The sequence below is a fragment of the Centruroides sculpturatus genome, unplaced genomic scaffold, assembly GCF_000671375.1.
Source record: "Centruroides sculpturatus isolate CEXI.00-Female unplaced genomic scaffold, Cexi_2.0 scaffold541, whole genome shotgun sequence".
Lineage (NCBI taxonomy): Eukaryota > Metazoa > Arthropoda > Arachnida > Scorpiones > Buthidae > Centruroides > Centruroides sculpturatus.
Window position 1 is genome coordinate 486,178 of NW_019384809.1, and position 20,887 is coordinate 507,064.

Sequence of the window (20,887 nt, forward strand, 5' to 3'; positions counted from 1 at the left end):
ATAAAAATTTTTAATTATTAAATATTAGAATATATATGCAAAATATTTATACAGGATGTTAGGGCCGGCGCGAGGCGGGTTCCGGCGAACACGCTGAATCCGCCTCGCCCCACATTTTGAAAGGCTCTGCAGTGTACAAAAACTCATCAGACATTTTGCAGGACCTCCTGTATAGCAGATTGAATATTTGGGTGTGTGGAAAATGCAATTGCATAATTCACTAATCGATGACAACTTGCTGCACACTGACATAAGTGCAAGATTTTCTCTCCCGTCTTTACATTGAAATATTTTGTTGCAGCGTGTTGCTGACGTTGACATTAAATGTTGACATCTGCCAAGATTTATGTCAACATACCCAAATTTATTAATTACGTTACAAATAATGTTAACTATGCCAGTAATCGTGGCTTCAGCTGAATGTAGTTTCTCGCGGTTGAAACTAATGAAAAATTATCTTCGATCATCAATAAGCCTAGACTGATTTACATCTCTAGCTATTCTTTCAATAGAAAGTGAAGTACCAAACTCAATTAGTTTTGATGATGTAATCAAAGATTTTGCAGTGAAAAAAGCAAGAAAAATTATGTAATATTCATCTTACAAAAAATATATGTAACATCCTTTGTACTTATAATAAATAATTCTTTATTGTGAAATTGAAGTAGGCCTATAGGATTTGATTGTGTATTCTGATCCTGCAAAATTTTTGAATCAAGCCCTGCAAAATGTCACGCCGGCCCTGCAGGATGTATCTAAATTGGTGTCCATAAATGTAAGGATGGGTTCCTGACAACAAAACATTACAAAAAGTTCATATGAACATGGGTCCGAAAATCCGTCGATAGGGAGTTATAGGGTTTATTGCTAATGGTCGGTACATGTGAGGCATTTAATAACATAGATCTACAAAAATTGCTCGAAGTGACCTCCTCCTGCTTCAATGCATCCTGAGCCTGCATTCCATGCTTTGCTGTACTCTGTTGAAAATTCCTGCAGTGTTTCAAATTTGGTCAAAGCCATTTTGGATCATTTCGGAGGAATCACATTTTCCATGTTGTCAGACCCCTGAACTTCTTGGCTATGTCATAAATTTGCATCTTCTGGCAGCCAAACCAAGCCATGATTTGTGAGGACAACTTTCTGGCACAAAGCAATTCCAGTATAACAGCTCTTCAGTTGTATTCTCATGGGGTTCCGGCGAACACGCTGAATCCGCCTCGCCCCACATTTTGAAAGGCTCTGCAGTGTAAAAAAACTCATCAGACATTTTGCAGGACCCCCTGTATAGCAGATTGAATATTCGGGTGTGTGGAAAATGCAATTGCATAATTCACTAATTGATGACAACTTGGTGCACACTGACATAAGTGCAAGATTTTCTCTCCCATCTTTACATTGAAATATTTTGTTGCAGCGTGTTGCTGACATTGACATTAAATGTTGACGTCTGCCAACATTTATGTCAACATACCCAAATTTATTAATTATGATACAAATAATGTTAACTATGCCAGTAACCGTGGCTTCAGCTGAACGTAGTTTCTCGCGGTTGAAACTAATAAAAAATTATCTTCGATCATTAATAAGCCTAGACTGATATACATCTCTGGCTATTCTTTCAATAGAAAGTGAAGTACCAAACTCAATTAGTTTTGATGACATAAAAGATTTTGCAGTGAAAAAAGCAAGAAAAATTATGTAATATTCATCTTACAAAAAATATATGTAACATCCTTTGTACTTATAATAAATAATTCTTTATTGTGAAATTGAAGTAGGCCTATAGGATTTGAATGTGTATTCTGATCCTGCAAAATTTTTGAATCAAGCCCTGCAAAATGTCACGCCGGCCCTGCAGGATGTATCTAAATTGGTGTCCATAAATGTAAGGATGGGTTCCTGACAACAAAACATTACAAAAAGTTCATATGAACATGGGTCCGAAAATCCGTCGATAGGGAGTTATAGGGTTTATTGCTAATGGTCGGTACATGTGAGGCATTTAATAACATAGATCTACAAAAATTGCTCGAAGTGACCTCCTCCTGCTTCAATGCATCCTGAGCCTGCATTCCATGCTTTGCTGTACTCTGTTGAAAATTCCTGCAGTGTTTCAAATTTGGTCAAAGCCATTTTGGATCATTTCGGAGGAGTCACATTTTCCATGTTGTCAGACCCCTGAACTTCTTGGCTATGTCATAAATTTGCATCTTCTGGCAGCCAAACCAAGCCATGGTTTGTGAGGACAACTTTCTGGCACAAAGCAATTCCAGTATAACAGCTCTTCAGTTGTATTCTCATGATGTCTGAGCATGTTCCAACCATGTTTAGTGCTTTCTTCTTGAGTGATTTAATGCATGTGTATATTTTCATCAACAGTCTCCAAGACTAACTAAGATTGCCCACAAAGAAATTCTGAATTTACCTCAATGACCATGTATATTGGGCACTCCAAATCCATGATATACCTCTGCAATCATATATGATTTTGAAAAATATCAGAAATTCAATTGAGGAAAAGTTTTTAATGTTCTTAGATGTATACGTAAACTCAAAGCTCAACATTATTAATCAAAGCCAAATGATTGCCAAAATAAATCAAGCTATTTTTTGGCTACTATTAGTAATTAAATTATAAATAATTTGATACTAGAAGTAGCCAAACCCAGAGTGGGACTCAAACCCGCAACTCCCACTTACTGTGCAAATGCATTGTCAGTTACACTACCCAGACCTCTGACCAACCCTTTGCTTCCAGACATATTTAATTTTAGACAACCATCCACAGTTATATCTAATATGAAGTTGTCTCCACGCAGCACCTTAAGCAACCATAGATGATTATATCTAAAATTAAATATTTCTGGAAGTAAAAGGTTGGTAGGCAGTCTGAGTAGCATAATTGACAACACATCTGCATAATAAACGAGAGTTGCGGGTTCGAGTCCCACTCTGGGCCAATTCTTTTCTTCCAGAATATTCTAAATTATTTAATAAATATTAATTCAATTATAATTATTAAATTTAATAAGAGATGGCACCTAACACCTGCCTCTAGTACCAAATTACTTAGAATTTAATTATTAACGGTACCAAAAAATAGCCTGATTTGTTACAGAAATCATTTGGCTTTGTTCTTAGATATTTTGTAAAGGCTAGTTCAGAAATTTCTTATGATTATCATGATCAGAAATTTCTCATGAATTTGCAACTTTCTATCAGGGCTGTGGAGTCGGAGTCGTGGAGTTTTGGTGTTTTAGCCGGAGTCGGAGTCGACAAAAAATCCGCCGACTCTGACTCCCTCTTACTTACCAACTTGTTATGTATATGAAATGGAGTCGGAGTCGGTAGATTTTTACGCGACTCCACAGCCCTGCTTTCTATGATTAATTAAAGATAAATTATTATAATAAAAGTTTTATTAAAAGTCTCTTTTATTCCTCACTCTATCTGGTACTGATTTCTCTACAATTTGTCTTTTTAATGTAATATATCAAACTGAAATAGAAATTAAAAAAAAATTACTCACCACATAAATTTTTTCCAATTGCAATTTTCAAGTAACCATTGACACCAAATTCTGTACCCCAAGAATTACGAACAATGTAATAAGGAATATCACCTATAACGCAATCATATATCGCATCAACAAAAATTCTTAAACCATACATTGTCTAATGTTTATCAAAACTTACCAGTTAAATCATAACCGACTATTTGAACAGCATGATTATTATTATCTTCACAATGATATTGAATAATTCCACCAAGATAATCCTGCCATGTTGTGGAATCAACACTAGCAACCAAAGGGCCATGAAATGCCAGTAATTTTAGCATTTCTTCTTCTGATCCTTTTAAACTAAATATAGCATATTACATTTATATTGCACCTATGGTTATTAATTAGATATATAAAGTTGGAAAAGCAAAAATAATTCATAATACATTACAGTATTTGATCAAGATATAAATTTTAAATGATGTGATTATTTTACTATATTCAACATAGAATAAATGTTACATATTTAACATATAGTTATTATATATAAATATAATGCAATTCAGATTTTTCTAAATAAGTATGTTAAATGATATTTCAGATTACCCCTTATTCTGTTAGTGCTATGCATAATTATCATATCTGTAAAAGGGAGATCCATCGGTTTACTGCTTGTTATGTGTGGATCCCATTTTTGGTATCATTATTTGCTATATTAAAGTTATTGTGTTAATTCTTATATTTGTCTTTGTCTTATTGAGTCCCAAGAACAATAGACACATATGACCAGTATTTACACCTGTCACTCATTTCTACCATCCTTCTGCTTAGTTGTTATTTCCTGCATATATATATATATATATATTTTTTTTTATTTATTTATCACAAATTTATTCTTCCTCCCCCACAATAACAACACACAGGGAAGTTTTTAAAAATATGATAAGAGGATACAAAAATGTTCTAACAAAAATCATTTTGGTTAAACAAAATCTAGCTGACATATAAAAACACCTCTCATGTGTACAAGATAAATGAACACAACACCATTCATGCTCTGTTTCAGCAGGTCCGAAGATGGCCTTTTAACTGGTCAGAAACATTTAGCAAGTTTCAAACTTCTGCATACTGCTGAAAATGCTGTCTGTTTATCTTACACGGAGACAACACATAAGTAAACAGGCATCCTTATTTTCAGACTGTCTTTTATTTCACAGTATCCATGTGATACAAGTACCACATATGCATATTGAAATCTAGTTGTCCCACCACAAAGCCTTAAAGCACACAACCTAAAAGTTCATGGAAAGTGAGTTTCTATGAATGTTGTCGGACTACATGCTCCAGAAGACTCCAGATGTGTTCAATGAGATTCATGTCAAATGACTTACTGGCCCATAGAAGCTTGCACATGCCTTATGTTGCCAGTCATTTCTGGGTCTTTTTGGCAGTGTGACTAGGAGCTCCATCATGTATGAACAGAGTGGATGTTTTGACCATCAACCCACCAGTTAATATTAGAAGACTCTCCTTCAATATAGCAATGTACAGTACAGTGGAGTCATTTACATGAACCGTATGCATTTACTGAAATTCAGGGTGTCCATTTACTTATGGGTTGTCTCTGGATAGTGCAATGATTTTGTTATATGTGTACATTTAAAATAAAAATAGAGACATGTAAAATAAATATAATTCAAAAAATGTGCCTTTATGATTGCAAAGATATAATAAAAAGCAAATGAGGAGCAAATGAACAAAACAAATATAAATTAAGAATTAAATATAACACAAATACAAGAACAATACATATGATAAGGAGCAATTATTTATTGTGACATTGTCATAATGCTGGGCTGCAATTTTTAATCATATTTTTAATTTATTTAATTTAAAATATATGCTCTCCGCCTCAAATTAGTAGTGTGTTGCTCCTGTACATCATACTCTTCCTGTTAGCAACAGAGTCATGCTGATCATTATCTAACTCCTTTCAGGGGAAAATTTTTGAATTGAAATGACATGACTTCTGGTATGCATCAAAAGTTCCTATATAGTTAACTTTCTATATCTGGTCTTGATTTACATCTATCTAACTCCATTCCCAAGATTATGGTAGAACAGAGGGTTGGACACTGGACGGACAACAGTTGGAATTTACAGGTCTACAATTTTTTCAAATTGCAGCCCAAAAATGAATAATTTCAAAATACTTACTCTTCACAAGTATAATTAAATTTTAATTCCACTCCTTCTTTTGGCCTGAAATAAAAGTAATTACAAATTCTTTTATTTGTGAAATATTGTAAGAGTTTCTAAATTTAAAACTGGCAATTTATTAAAATTATTTTTACAATTTCATAAATTATATATAAATTGTTGTTTCTTAATGAAACTTTATCTGATTGTATTGTATTATAATTCCAATATAAAAATTAAAAATATTTAAATAACTGCATTAAGAATTTATTTCATGCAAGATTTGTCTAAATTGACAAAGTATATTCTACGAGAAAATATTATCCATTACAGCAAATAACATGTGAGTTAGCTGTTTCAAACCAGTTTTCTAACTATTCTTAAAATAAACTTAAATTATATCTTAGTTAACTAACTTTTGAGCCAGTGTAAACAGAAGATAAATAATGGCAATCCTCAATGTTAGTGTAACATACAGCATTTCATTGATAAGTTTTTATTAAATACGAAATTATCTTAAAGTTTTTTGTACCCTTTAGTGCCTGGGAGCAATGTCACTCTCTGCCTTTTCCTTACTAAACCTATGATCAAGTATCCTCTTCACATGTAGGGCTGTGGAGAGTAATTACAAGTACTTAGGTTAGGGCTTCCTGGATCTTTGTATACATTCTGTTGAGGTGACATTGTCACTTGAAATTACATAAACTGGCTTTCTAGATTTTGTAATTAAAATTTTATTATACGGATTCTGGCACAGGCTCTATGAACCTGAGCATCTCTGTCCTCTCACCAGCTCTGTTCACATGTACTGTACAATTACTATTGTTATTTTGTTATCCTTATCATTTTTTACATTTTTATCACTCAAATCTTGTATCAGAAAATATAAATATTCTCATATACATATGAACAGGGCCTGATTTTTAAATAGGCACAGTAGGCCCAGGCCTAGAGCAGCAAATTTTAAAGGGCAGTAAAATTGGCAGGCATAATATAAGAATTTCACAAACAAAGTGAATAATTCTTAATATTGCAGTATTTATTAACTTGTCTACTTAAATAAATAAAGAGAATAATTTAAATAATCTAATTACATCAGATAGGTAGCTTTGATCACTTATAATGTAAACATATACCACATAATATAGGGTGACCACCCGTCCTACAATTAAACCTTTTGTCCTATGTCCTTCCGCCTAATGGAAATGTCCTACTTTCACAGATAACTACTTCTGGGCCAATAGGTAGTCATTAATAATAACAATAAACTTTCTTTCATATTTTTATATTAAATAATGGGTATAATTGCAACAAAGAGTAGTATTTAAAACAATAAGAGTAGTATATCAATTTAAAATTATTTACTTATCAATTTTTAGTGTTTTGTGCTTTTTTTACTACCAATGTTTATTGTTTTAAGCTGGGTTGTCAAATGTCCTACTGGGAAGCATTATAAAACTTCAAATGTCCTACTTTGACTATGTCAATATCTGGTTACCCTAACATAATACATATTTTCAACATGTGCATTAGCATGCTGCTTGGCATATTCATTGTTTGTTACTGACACATCTCTTTGCTACAGCATTGCCAGGTCATCCAGATCCAATGTCAATGGGGCCAGGACTCAACATATCCAGGATGGACCACCCATTTAAAAAATTCCTGGGGTTTTCAACTTTTGTTTCCAGGTCCCTCAGAGCAGGAGGGCAAAACCTTAAATACTCAGTCATCCAGCCTGTAAATCTTTATCTTGACTTTGTTACAGCATTTCCAATGCCCGTTCATACAAAATTACTAAAAAACAGCAATGAAAAGTAGATAAATTTCTATTTTACCAATAGAATAATTTTTTTTGGTAAATAACAATCCACGAAACCTTTTTTAAAGTGTTATGTCTGTAACAAACTCCACAAATGCTTTCGACCTCCACCGAGGTCTGCTTCAGGTGGGGACTGACCGTGTTTCCTCCTGACCCCACCTGAAGCAGATCTCGGTGGAGGTCAAAAGCGTTTGTGGAGTTTGTTATGGACATAATACTTGTAAAAAAAGGTTTCGTGGATTGTTATTTAGCAATGCAGTGTTAAGTTGTTGGAAGTCATTTTTGTGTTTTTTTTTGGTAATTAAAATTTTTTAAAAATTACTAAATCTCTATCAGTAATAGAAAAGTTACGAAGACCAGAAGACTGAATAGTTAAGTTTCAACCTACCATTCTAAGGGACCCAAAAATGAATTCAGATGGATCAAAAAACCCTAGGAATTTTTTGGAGGGTGGTCCATCACAGATATATCAGGTTTTGTCCCTCACCACTCAGTCACTCCATTGTGGCCTAACTGAACCCACAGTGAGCTTGATTAAAAGGCCCTCTTAATGCCCACAGGCAAAAGGAGTAAAAAAAAAACACTTTCATATAATATTCTGTAATTAAAGTCCAAATTAGTATCAGAAACATTTATGTTTATGTCAGAAAATGTAGCATTCTAGCTTGTGCCTACAGCAGTAAGAGAGTTAAATCTTGCAGGTGAATCTTATATACATAAAATATAAATAAAATAAACTAATATTTTATAATTATTTTACTTCAGTTCAATAGAAACAAAATATTTGTAGTGCTTCCACTGAACTGGAACAAAATGATTATAAAATTATTGCATAAAATTTTGCATGCAGGAAAATATTAAATAATAAATGCAATTTGAATTTATTTCATTTTAGAAAACAATGAATCTTTAATGCAATTATTAATTTAAAATATAAACTTTTTTAAATAAATGAAAACAACTCCAAATTCTTTAAATTATGAGAAAAATTTTGCATTATTGGAGTTCACTTGAATAGCAGTTTCTTGGGCAACCAAGCCCATTGTCAGGAGATATACTGTACAAGTGAATCAGCTCATCTAGCCTATCTTGTATGCTCAAAAGTATTTGAGAAACTGCTACTCAAGTGAATGCCAATAATGTAAATTTTTGTCATTACTGTCATTAAAGTTATTATAAATTATTTTTTAATTTCTAAAACAAAAAATTGAAAGTTCAAACTTACCTTATGGCTTTACAGTTGTCCTCTTTGTCAGTTAAAGGATATTGTTTCTCAGTTAAAATTTTCACTTTATTCTGGAAAGAATAAATATTATACAAATGTGTGTGTGTGTATATTAGGAAATTCATTATAAAAAAATCCTTTTCAATATACATCAAAGCAAATTTCAAGTCTTTTTATTAATGAATAACTTTAGATGCATGCTAATTATCAAATTATTACTCTAAAACATGATAGCTTACAAATAATAATGGTAGAGGGTAGAGGAAAACAAAGAATTAATTGTACTAGAAGATTGGTCATGTTTTTCTTACAAGCATCATAGCCTGATAGCAAAACCTGATGCCATTACTGGAAATCTGAATCCAAAGTATCCACCATGAAATGGTGTCATCTGTCCTCACCTTGTCCTAAGAAGTTCAAGTGCCAGGCATCTTCTGGGAAAGTGTTACTGACTCTGTTCTTCAATCATCAGGGCCCACTGTTTCTGGATTTCAAGGAACCATATGTCACCATCACTGAACAATGATATTGTGAAATACTGGGCAGACATACAATTAAAGTGAAACAACTTGGCAAACTCTGTAATGTGGTTATTCTTCTGCATGACAATGCACACCCGTATGTCACCAATCTCGTGAGGCAGAAGTTACACACCCTTAAATGGGAGACCCTCAACCCCCTGCCTAATAGTCCTGATCTTTCTCCATGCAATTTCCACACCTTCAGTCTGTTAAAAGTTCATGAAAGGATAATGATTCTGGTCATACAATGATGTGAAGACTGTATCAAATGTTTTTTATGCTGCAGCCCCTAGATTTCTACCAAAGAACATCTTCAATCTCATTCAACAAGGGACGATTACATTAATGGCAGAGATGATTTTGTGTAACTTCACACAACTCCTTGGAGTGTACAGCCCCTGAATGGAAACTTTTTGATCACACCTTATATATGGTATGGTACATATATACAATGAAACCATTAAATGGACATTCCCGAATAGTGGACACCTCTACTTAATAGACCTTTTTGCAATCCCCAGACCCTTCAAATTGGACAGCTATTATATACACCTCTAAATAGCAGATGCCATTGTCCATAACTTATCTTATGAAAACATAAAGTGCCACCTTCAATATTCTGAAATAATTAATTATGTACAAAATATTTTAAAACTAAAACAAAGAATCAGTTCGAATACTCTTTCAGAGGAGGAATTTTGATCGTAAATCGAATAAAGACTGGCTATAAATAGGAATGGAGGGAGGACAGGTTGTAAAAAGTTGAATAATATTCATTATCTATTAGAGAAGACTAATCTGGTTAAGCTGTCAATCACCATTTATCATCATACAGATTAATGTTATTAAATTTCTGTGTTATTGTTAAATTAAGCGTACAGTACCAAGAAACCAAACACTCTTCCCTAGTTATTTATTCAACAAGAAAACAAGAACCTTAGTACAGTAGTAATGAAAAAGAAACAGTTTTAAGGTTAAGACAACAGCATTTATTTGGTGTTTGGTCTTGCATGTGAATCTTATATACATAAGTTCAAAGATTGTGTTATGAATGCAATTTGCCAACCACTTTAAAGTGTAGGAAGATATTGGGTTTTCTCGCCTTTATGACATACTTTATGATCTTAGCAGCTTTGTGGTGGCTAAAGTAATTTTTAATAAATTATTTATTGAAAAAAAGCAAAAACGTTCAAAAAATTACACCTACTCAATAACTACAAAGCTGACAAATCCCTACATCAATTTTTAGTAGTTGCTTAGATCATAAATGACGTTATAAATGCAAGAGTACTGAATACATTTCTTACTTCTTGAAGTGGCTAGCAAATTGCCTTTGTAACTTGACATTCAAACTCTTGTTGCCTAAACTCTTCTGATCATAATAACAGTTTCATTTTTCTTTTTTGTTACTTCCACTCAGGTTATTTTTGATGAATTAATAATTAATCAATGTTTGTTTTGTCGTAATTTTTATGTTCCATTTAATTAAAGTGTCCTAAACAAGCTGTTTGCTACTTAGAATTAAATTAAAATGTGATTTTCACAGCTGAAAAGATAAATAATATACTGTATACTGTATATAGTTTAACTATATACGTTACGTATACATTTTGGTATTTCCTATTCCTAATGCAAATTTGATGTTTTTGTAATCCATAGTATTCTTCACTTTATAACGACCAGGTTAAAATACAGTGTCTGCTATTTGGAGGTTATACTGTATATATTCACCATACACACACCACACCATAATTGGAAAATTAAAATTATATAACTGAACTTAATCTATAAGCGTATTTTTAGCTTATATTCAGATTTTTAAGATATGTAATTGAATGTAATATAACAATTACCTCATACATCCAGTCTAAGGCCTCACATGTATCACCACCATCACAACCACGGTTTGTTCCAGTTGCACAGTCTATTACTTGCTGCACACTCAATTCTACAAGTTCACCCATCTTTAAAGCATTCATACTCTCTAATGTTTCTACAGTACTAAATGCCCTGAATAAAAAAGTGACTCGCATTACAATTTTTAAACTGGATTTTTAAAATTTTAATAAACGAAACAACAGCCTTCATTAATCAGGCTATATTATGCTACAATTAATAATTAAGTAAATTTGGTACTAGAGGTAGATGTTAGGCACTATCTCTTGTCAAAATTAATAATTATAATAATTTAATATAATTTAGAACAGTCTGGAAGAAAAGAATCTGCCTAGAGCCGGAGTTGAAGCAGCAACCTCCTCTTACTGTGCGATGCGCTGTCCACAAACTCCTACAGAAGGGAAACTATAATATTTCAAGTGCTGATTCCTGTCTTTAAATTTTTGCATTCAACCAAAAATTAAAAGGACACTTGATAATGTCTATTTGTACTTTCTGCAGATACTTTCCTTGCACAGTAGTGATTTTGTTTCTGCTAACCACAATACACATTTTGCATTTTCCTGTATTGTCACCATTTTTAGTTCTGTAAGCCACTAGTACCATTATAAACATTTGGACTAAAAAAGTTTTTGAGTTATTCTTTCTTATACTGTAAACCACATTTTAGTAGACTGCTTTGTTTTTGTGTTATGAATTTGTGTAATAATAATGATCTTGTTTGGACTCTATACTTCCAGAAAGATATATTATGTTGAATTGATGTTCAATCCATAATCCATTAAATTTGTTGCCAAGATATTCTCTAAATGGGAGATACTGTATAGGACACATGCATAGAGACTGTACGGCTACTCTGCATATGTACTTCTCTACAAATCAAGAATAACTTACCAACATGCACCACATTCCTTCTGACTTTTCACTGGAGTTACAATCCCACGTTTCCTCCTGCAATTAATTGTAAGTGTAAATTTCAATTTTCTTCAGATAATTTTAAATTAAATTAAAATGAATAATAAATAATCTTATAAAAAAACAACACAATTTGAATAGAAATTATTTTTAAAATATTCCAACCATCTAAGTTAATGCAATGTAATTACTCCAGTTTCAAATACAAATTTTAATTTAGCACGAGAATAGCTTCTCTCTTTAGAATTTATTATAGAAAACAAGCTAGGTATGCTTTGTACTAAAATGATTGAGTACTTGAACAGTTACCAAAAATGGATTCAGATTACATTTAGGATCAAACATATATTCTATCTGGCAGTGTAACTCAATTATTGGGGCCAGCAAGGCTGTCAAGAGTTAGAGATTTTTCTCCAGGCCTGGTGAAAAACTAAGGGCTTAAAGTGGTTTCTATCTCTATAAATTAGCATTGTAACAAAAAAAAATTCTTTAAAATTATTTTTTATTAATAAAGAAGCATTCTACATATTTCATTTCAATAGCAAAAGAGACCCTCATACAAGCTCTTGACAGCCTTGGAAGCTGATGACATTTAACATTGTGAGGGCACATGACATTGTATCCCATTATTGGCAGTAGTAATAATATTGTTATTAAAGATAACACTTTAGATATGTCATTAAATATAGCACTCCTGGGCACTAGCATAGCGAGGGGGAAGCAAGAGGGTCTATCATGCCCTGGGCACCACTCGCAGAGGGTTCTGATTTCTTTGTATTGAGGTTTTGGGTACTGATTTATATCTAGGTGGGTGACTTGGATTGCTAACTGCTTGGAATTTTCCAAACAGAATTTCAGTTATTTTGTAAAAATTATTTAGAAAACAAAAACTTTTGGAAATGTTCTGAAAAATGAGCATGGATTTTATATACATGTTTATGATTTTTAAACTAATTTCTTTTTCCTCAAGAGAAGTTGGCATTCCTAATTGTAATTCAAATTATTTTCATTTCCACCAGTTTGAATTTATTTTTCTATTTTTGTCTCTTTTTATCTTCTGTGCACTAAGAGGGCCTGTTTTAATCATAGCCAATATGGATTCAGCCAGGCCTATAACAGAGAATAACAGGATAGTGAGAGAAGGGTCCTGACATATGCGAAACAAACCACCCAAGAAGAATTCCTGGAGTTGAACCCAGGAATTTTTCTTGATATTGTTGAACTCAGGATTGAATCCAGGCAAACCAGAACTGTAGGCTGATGCATTACTACTTCAGCTATCCACCTGTCTCATCATCATCAAGGAAAGGAAAAAGTGTTTATAAATTTGTAGGTTTTCTTTTGCTCATCACTTTTTCGAGTTGGTGTTTTTCTTTTACACTGTGTTTAGAATTTGTTACTATGGAAATCGGCAACCAAAGCATTTATCACATGATATCATTTGAAGTCCATTGTCATTAGTTCAGAACTTAAAAAATGTGTAAACACTTTAAGACTGATAATTCATAGCATTTACATTGTTTAACAGTTCTCTTATACAAAGGATACATATCCTGCTTTAGCAATTTCTATTTTAATTCAGTCTCTACAGTATCTGTGGTAATACAGTAAGATTTGGAGGTGTTGAAGATGAAAAATTTTTGTAATATTTGTTAAACTGGGAAATAACTGTCATTAATTTCCTCTGATATAACTTTTTAGCATCAGTTATAATTGTCTGACTAAACATTCTGATTTACATAAAAACTGCATTTACAAATAACAAAGCAGGTAGTAGAACAGTTTCCTTTGAAAGTCGAATACACTTTACTAAAGCAGTTTCATTAGGCAATGTATTATTTCAGTGGAAACTCAATTACCCAAACTTGATAGAACAATGGGTCTTTTGTGTGAAACTTGTCTGTTTCTGTGTTTTGGTAGATCAAGCACTATGCAATAGTTTCATGAATAATAAATACTGTAATATTATTATTGTATTTGAATGTAAATTAATTTACTGTATTTGCAACATACAAGACACTTTTTCCCCAAAAAAAACTGTCTGAAAATTTGTTGCATCTTATACACTGCAAATATATAGGCTTATAACAGATTTTTATTTAGAAAATGCATAGTTGTTGCAATGTTGTTGTTGTTTGTACTTGAATATTCTTTGTTTTGGTACCTGTATACATTTTTTACAACAATTGTATGAAAATAACAGTACTTTATTTTTCAAGAAAGTAGATTAGAAGTGTACTAAAATTTAAATTAAACAAAATGCCTTTGGATAATAGGGTGAATTTTATACACCAACAAATACAGTACTCAAATAATTTTACATGTACTGTATAATAAGACCTAGTATATGACTGGTGCTACAATCAACAGATGATATAATGATTTCAAGTTTAATAGAGAATTTAGTCTCTGTGGTATGTTCAATGCCACATACTCTGATTTCTTTTATTTGAAAATGAATTTGCATAATCTGGAGTTTCAGATAATTATATCTCAGATAATTGAGTTTCCATTGTATATTATGAGAGTTATCTAAAATAAATAAATAAATAAAACAATATAAGTATTGTATTAATTTAATTATTTAAAGCATTTTTAACATTTTAATTATTCATGTAAAGTATTACCTTACCAATCAACGAATTTGGGAAGTTTCGTTATATTTTTAAAGTTAATTGCCTCTGCTGATCTTCTAAGAACATGTTTATGATTTTTATTTTTTCTTTCAATTTCTTTCTTGTTCACTAAAGATTTAAAAAAGAAAATGCAAGTTTTTAGAAAAAAATTAAAAAAATATATCTGAATTTTCAATATTTTAAAATTAATTCATGATATTACTCAATTGCCTAAACTCTTCTGGAGTCAAATCTGAATATTCATTTAATCCCCACCACGCATCATCTGGATGACTTCTATTTTGGTTTAAAGAATGAATTCGTCTTAAACTTTCCTAGAGAAAAATACATTTTCATTGTAATTAATGCATAAAATAAATTGCTGCTAATGAAATAAAATACATTGTTAATTGCTTGAGAAATGCATTTTCATGTTTCAATAAATTCTGCTACTGAAAAAGATGATGTGATCTCATATTGATAATTTTCCAACCGATCTGATCCAATACTCACATAAAATATATATATTTAAGTATACATACAAAATTTTTTCTTTACTGTATAACAACTGAACAGAGAAATATTGGCTTGATGGGATAAGACAATGAAACAAAAGGGCAATCTGCCAACGGCTATGTGTTCAGTGGTTTCATTCACTCAGCCACTGGTGGGCACAGGGATGCCCAGGGAGAAGTAAAAGGAGCAAATTGATTATATTTTGCATACACATTACACAGACTTAATTTGCTTTAGGGCTCCCAATATGTACTTTGTCCCATGATCCCTATATCCTCTGGGCAGCCCTAGGTGGACACAGTATAGAGTTGAATATATTATACGATATCCTCATCAGTAGTGAAGTGCATAATCAGTAATATATAATCGGTTAATAAACTTTTTATCTTTTTTATGAGATATGCACAGATTTATCTAAACTATTCTCAAATTATTTCAATGGGCCTATATTAGCATATATATAAGATATACAAAAATGATGTCATAAATATGTAAAAGATCTCAAAGGTTAAATTAACGTTTATCTGAAGTTGCAATCTGCAGTTTCAGCTGATATATTTTCTGATATTTAATCAAACCAAAATCATCTAAATTGTAAATAAATTTATAAATTTTGCAATTGCATCGTTTTATGTAGGAAAATGCTAGATATGTGATTTACATGTTGATAGTTGAATATGATACAGTTTAAAAATATCCCTTTGTTGCATGTATATGAATTCTGATACACTTTTTTATTTTGTGATTTATTGTACTGCATTATGAAATAATACTCTTTGCTGCACGATTTATCATTAATGGGCATGTTGCCTGGTAAAGTGGCTTTTCTGCATCTGGATGAATAAATCAATGACATAGTTCATTTTAAATGAAAGGAGCCATGTCATTAGCTTGCTTAGTCAGCTGTGTTAAAGGTTTTTTACTAGGCAATGCAACCAATTATATAATCTTTACAATAATACTTTATTGTAGTTCAACCACTAGCACCGGGATGTTGATACTGTGGCATTTTAATTGTTTGAAATTACGTGTTTCACAGTTATTCTTGTTGACATCATTATTTGGAAATAATTCAAGCTGTTTTTGTGTTAATTTTATGTCTTTTTGGTCTCACAAGATAATTTCAGAAATATATAAGTTCATATAATTGTAGGAATATTAGGAATTTTTAGAATTCAAAAACATAAATAACATTTGCAATTAACATATAAAGGATGATATATCATGTAGTCTTTACTATTTTCAGCATGATTTCAAAGCAATTGATGTCTGACAAGAAAATTTAGCAATATTGGAAAAAATACTGGTTTGAATAGATAAGCATATGGACTAGGCGAGTTGGATAACTCCATCTGCAATCTTACTTCCAACTCCATGATTCTAACACTGAAAGTGAATTAGAAAATATTTGCATATCAGGAACTAACAATTTGATCTCTAATTCTGACTTTCCAGATTTTAGTAACTGTAACGACACCAACTCTTTGCATGTGGTCTACGATTTGGACAGCCCAATTAACCCTTTTCAACATAGTGCTGATGTAAAAAATAGTACCAATGAGAGCATGAACATGTAAATAGACCAACTGTAAATAAGCAGAAAAGTATGAGGTCAGAAGTTGCTTGGAAAGAGGAAAAAATGTTATAGTGAATCAGTGGCACACGCCAGGTTTAATCTTGGGTAGCCAAGTTGAACAGATAAAAAAAATTTTAATGCAAATTCAATAAAATTCCCATTTTATATGACCGCTAATCCATAAGTAGTATAGAGATAGAAGACACAAAACGATATAAATTCAAAATAAAGAAATTTCAATTAGGAAAACATATGACTGTTTTCCTTCCTCTATGAGGGTGTTAGGGCTCCTTGGCCTCCCTCTGGGTGCACCATTGTACTGGATTGTATTAGTTTGTATACTGCAACTTGCTCCTATATAGGTGTTACAAACGTGAAGAAGGCCAAGAAAACTATGTGGTGCAAACTCACAATCAATTACCAGTGTTCAGTGGTTTTATCCACTCTGCCACTGGGCGGCTACTGAATACCACGGCTGCCAACCTTACGAGGAAAAATTATTGTATCTGCCCCTTGAAATTATCGTCCATCTATCTCTATCCGTATTACCACTCACAGAGTCTCTCCACAGAAATATAAACCAGGTTCCCCTATGTCAGAATCTCTTAAACTTTTAATCTACGATCCCTTCTTACAACAAAAACTTTTTAGACTTCATTTTACAATGAAATTTTTACGTGTTATGCACCATATACCTTATAATAGATGATACAAAACAAATCTCTGAATGGGCATAATCTAAAATTTACGTTTTTTCATACAATTTCAACATACCAAGCATTAACAAATATGTAACATATTCCTTTCTTTATATACAGAACTTATTTTATATGCATAAACCTTAGTTTTTCGTACAAAATCCCATTATCGTACGGACATTATCGTACATCGTATGGCACCTGAAATAATCGTACAGATGGTAACTCTGCTGAATACTAACCAAACTTGCTCTTGATGGAGTAGGAAATTATGGATCATAGGCAAGTTTTTCAAATATTTTTTTACAGACGAGTTAATCGCAAATATTGTTGAACAGAGCAACCTATTCTCTGTTCAGTAGGATCGTGTTAAACCAGTACGTACAACCGGATGGCCAATCGTTCAAGGTGGCAGCCTACCGCTGTGAGGAACCCGGGGTCGAATCCGGACGGGTCGAAATAGACCAACATGTTAAAAAGCCCCAGTAATTTTTCGGGTTGTGATCCATCTGGATATATAGGACCCCGTCCCTCACTACCGGGCCGCCCCATTGTGGGCCTGGCCGAACCCATAATGGGCTTTCTAAAAGAGGCCATCTTATTTTCCACAGAGGAGAAGAGTTTTAAAAAACCAGTACATTTACAGAAGCTAGATATTCAGAAATAACTTGGAATATGCACATGAAATCTGAATGTACAGTACCGCACGTTCCTCCTGGTCGAAAGTTACTGAAAATTCAGTCATATGGGAATATTTCAATGATAACTCAAAACTGTTGCCACAAGAAGATCCGGCCCGTATGTCATATGTGAAAATCAAACCCTGTGTATTTAAAAATGCTTTTTATGTGTAATTAAATTAAATCCAAGGGTCATCGATCTTAAATCCACTGAATACTGGTCGTGGATTCGCGCCTGGTCAACGGGCTGATCACGTACAGTTTTCCGGGTTTCCTTTACGTTTGTGACACCTAAATAGAGGCCAGTTTCTCGTAGAAAGCCCTCCCGGGAGTCACCCCCTCGGCAGATCGCGTTGTCATAACCAAATAAACCCATACCCCATGGCCGAACCTCTAGACTTTTAGGTATGTTAGACCTTCTGAAATTTCAATCTTTCATCCCAGTACAGATGACAGCCTGACCCTGGTACGGTAGGCCGGTAGGAACTAGACCCTAGTACATAGCCCTATATCCATTTGGGGGGTTTCCTGAAGAATTCTATTCATAATTTTTTTCTAGGGGCTCCTAGACTTCAACCAAGTCAGCCTTATGAATAAAACAGCCTTGGTAGAACCGGAAAAAACACTACCTAGTTTACTGTGACATCTATTACACTTCGTTGGGACTGATAATGCCTTCTTGCAAAACAAGGAATTCTCTCGCTTGGGATAATAAATTGAAATAGAATCTCAAATTCCACGTTACTTACAGAACAGGAAATGAAAAGATGAGATTGTGGAGATAGATGTAAATTTGTTGGTGCAGTAGATGACGTAGAAGTAGCAAAAACAACTTGGTAAGATGACTGGCTTTATCATTCCTTGGGCCGTTTCCTCTTTCTCAAGTACTATACAACATTAAAAACAAAAACAGAGGGCTGTTACGCGCCTCCAGATGACATTGGAGAGGAGAAAAAAAAAAGGACTTTTTCTAATTTTCAGTGAACGAGAGAGGCGTAAATTACCAAAATGTAGAAAATTTTGGTAATTTTACAGTACTGTATTTAATTTTTAAATAAAACTTTATTATTGTAATACAAAAATATTTACATAATTATGAGATATTCTGTTATTGTAAGAAACGATGAGTATATCGCATATTTATTCATTGCAAACCGATAGAAGTACAGTAGAGCGTCGATTATCCGAAAGTCAATCATCCGAAAGAATTCCAGTCGGCAAATTTAAATTATAGCCAGTGCTGTGGCGCTGCAATCTTTGGCTATGTCTCGGGCTACTCAAATATTTTACGTTTTTGATACTAAATTAACTTCTGAAGTATAATTTTTTATTGTTTTTATATTTTTCAATATATTTATTTTGTTCGTACAAAATAAAAAAATAATTTTTAGCGATACAATAGTCTTCGTTAGGCTAAACATCGACGAAAATTCAACGCGAAGCGACACGCAACGGATAAAAATGTCAAGATGGGATAAATTAATATATTTTGTCGTAATAATCGGTTATCCGAAACACCGATCTTCCGAACAACCCCAGTCCCCAATTGATTCGGATAATCGACGCTCTACTCTATTCAGAAATGATATTTACATAAAAACATAATTTTGCAGCGCAAATATCTTACATATAAAACCTTTAACATAAAATGGCAGCATTGTAAAGGAATTTTTGACAAGATAAGGCAATATATTAGATACAAATTCAATTTAAAACTATTCAAAACGATTAAAATATTGGAGAAAATTGTCTTTCCATTAAAAAAAATTCATAATTTCATTAAAATTTAAGAGCTTGAAATCGTAATTGTTTTTAGTTAGTTTGTTTGGTCTGGTATGGCAACGCAACATTTGGACGATCTGCCTTCTGGGAGGACTTTTTAAGGGTAACTGACCCCTGTTCAGGCGTTACAGACGTGGAGAAAACCCAGAAAACTCTACGTTGAACTCACACCCGAACTCTCAGTGTTCAGGGAATGGAACCGCTCGACCACTGGTGAGCCAATTGTTCTTAGAAATTCTTATCTCCAGAAAGTTATCAACAGTAAAATTGTGTTTCTACACGTTATTTAAATGTTTTAATTTGTTAATATCTTATTCTAAAAACAAAAATAAATAAATAATTAAAACAGCAGTCATTTAAAAATAGATTTCTCAACACTAGAAAACACGAGTTGTTTTTAAAAATAGAAGAAAAGCATTTAAAACTGATAAACCTCTATCGAAATTGTCTTATTCACTAAGAAAACATAACAAAACAATAATTTCTAATCTTTATCACTGTAAATGATAGAAATCTGTGATAAATCTCACCTTAAAAATCGCTAAACGTTCGGAATATTCGGGAGTATCGGGTATATATGGTTTATGGAACTTTTTAATATATAAATCAAACAGATCTTTAGCATCTTCTTCGTTATTGTCGAAGCTCAACGAGAAGAGAAACAAACAAATTTTTATAGCCAATGCTGTGTAAATATATGATAACCACATGTTCTATAGAGAGACTAGAATTTATGTTAGATATCTTATCTGTATTTTTCGATATAAATTAATTGCGTAACGCTTACGAAAAATATCTAAACCATTACATTATTGATTTAAAAATTGTAAAATAATTTAAAATTAAGCCTTTTTTTTAATAAAAATGTAACGTGTGTAATCGTTTTTTTATTCATTACTTCGCGGTTTATACAGTAACTTAAATAATAATATTATTG

At 32.6% G+C, this 20,887-nt stretch overlaps 1 protein-coding gene across 1 annotated transcript in view; it reads right to left on the minus strand.

Annotated features, from left to right (window-relative positions):
• Nucleotides 1-20,691, minus strand: part of LOC111629760 (cathepsin O-like) — a 23,289-nt gene extending 2,598 nt beyond the window's left edge. Inside the window, exons 1-9 of the mRNA XM_023373671.1 lie at nucleotides 20,481-20,691; nucleotides 14,922-15,033; nucleotides 14,716-14,827; nucleotides 12,063-12,119; nucleotides 11,126-11,282; nucleotides 8,752-8,822; nucleotides 5,723-5,767; nucleotides 3,699-3,865; nucleotides 3,533-3,625 (exon numbers count right to left, since the gene is read on the minus strand). Coding sequence (XP_023229439.1) covers nucleotides 3,533-3,625; nucleotides 3,699-3,865; nucleotides 5,723-5,767; nucleotides 8,752-8,822; nucleotides 11,126-11,282; nucleotides 12,063-12,119; nucleotides 14,716-14,827; nucleotides 14,922-15,033; nucleotides 20,481-20,660 — 994 coding nt within the window. The 5' untranslated portion in view covers nucleotides 20,661-20,691. The remainder of the gene's footprint in view (nucleotides 1-3,532; nucleotides 3,626-3,698; nucleotides 3,866-5,722; nucleotides 5,768-8,751; nucleotides 8,823-11,125; nucleotides 11,283-12,062; nucleotides 12,120-14,715; nucleotides 14,828-14,921; nucleotides 15,034-20,480) is intronic.
• Between the last annotated feature and the right edge of the window lie 196 nt (nucleotides 20,692-20,887).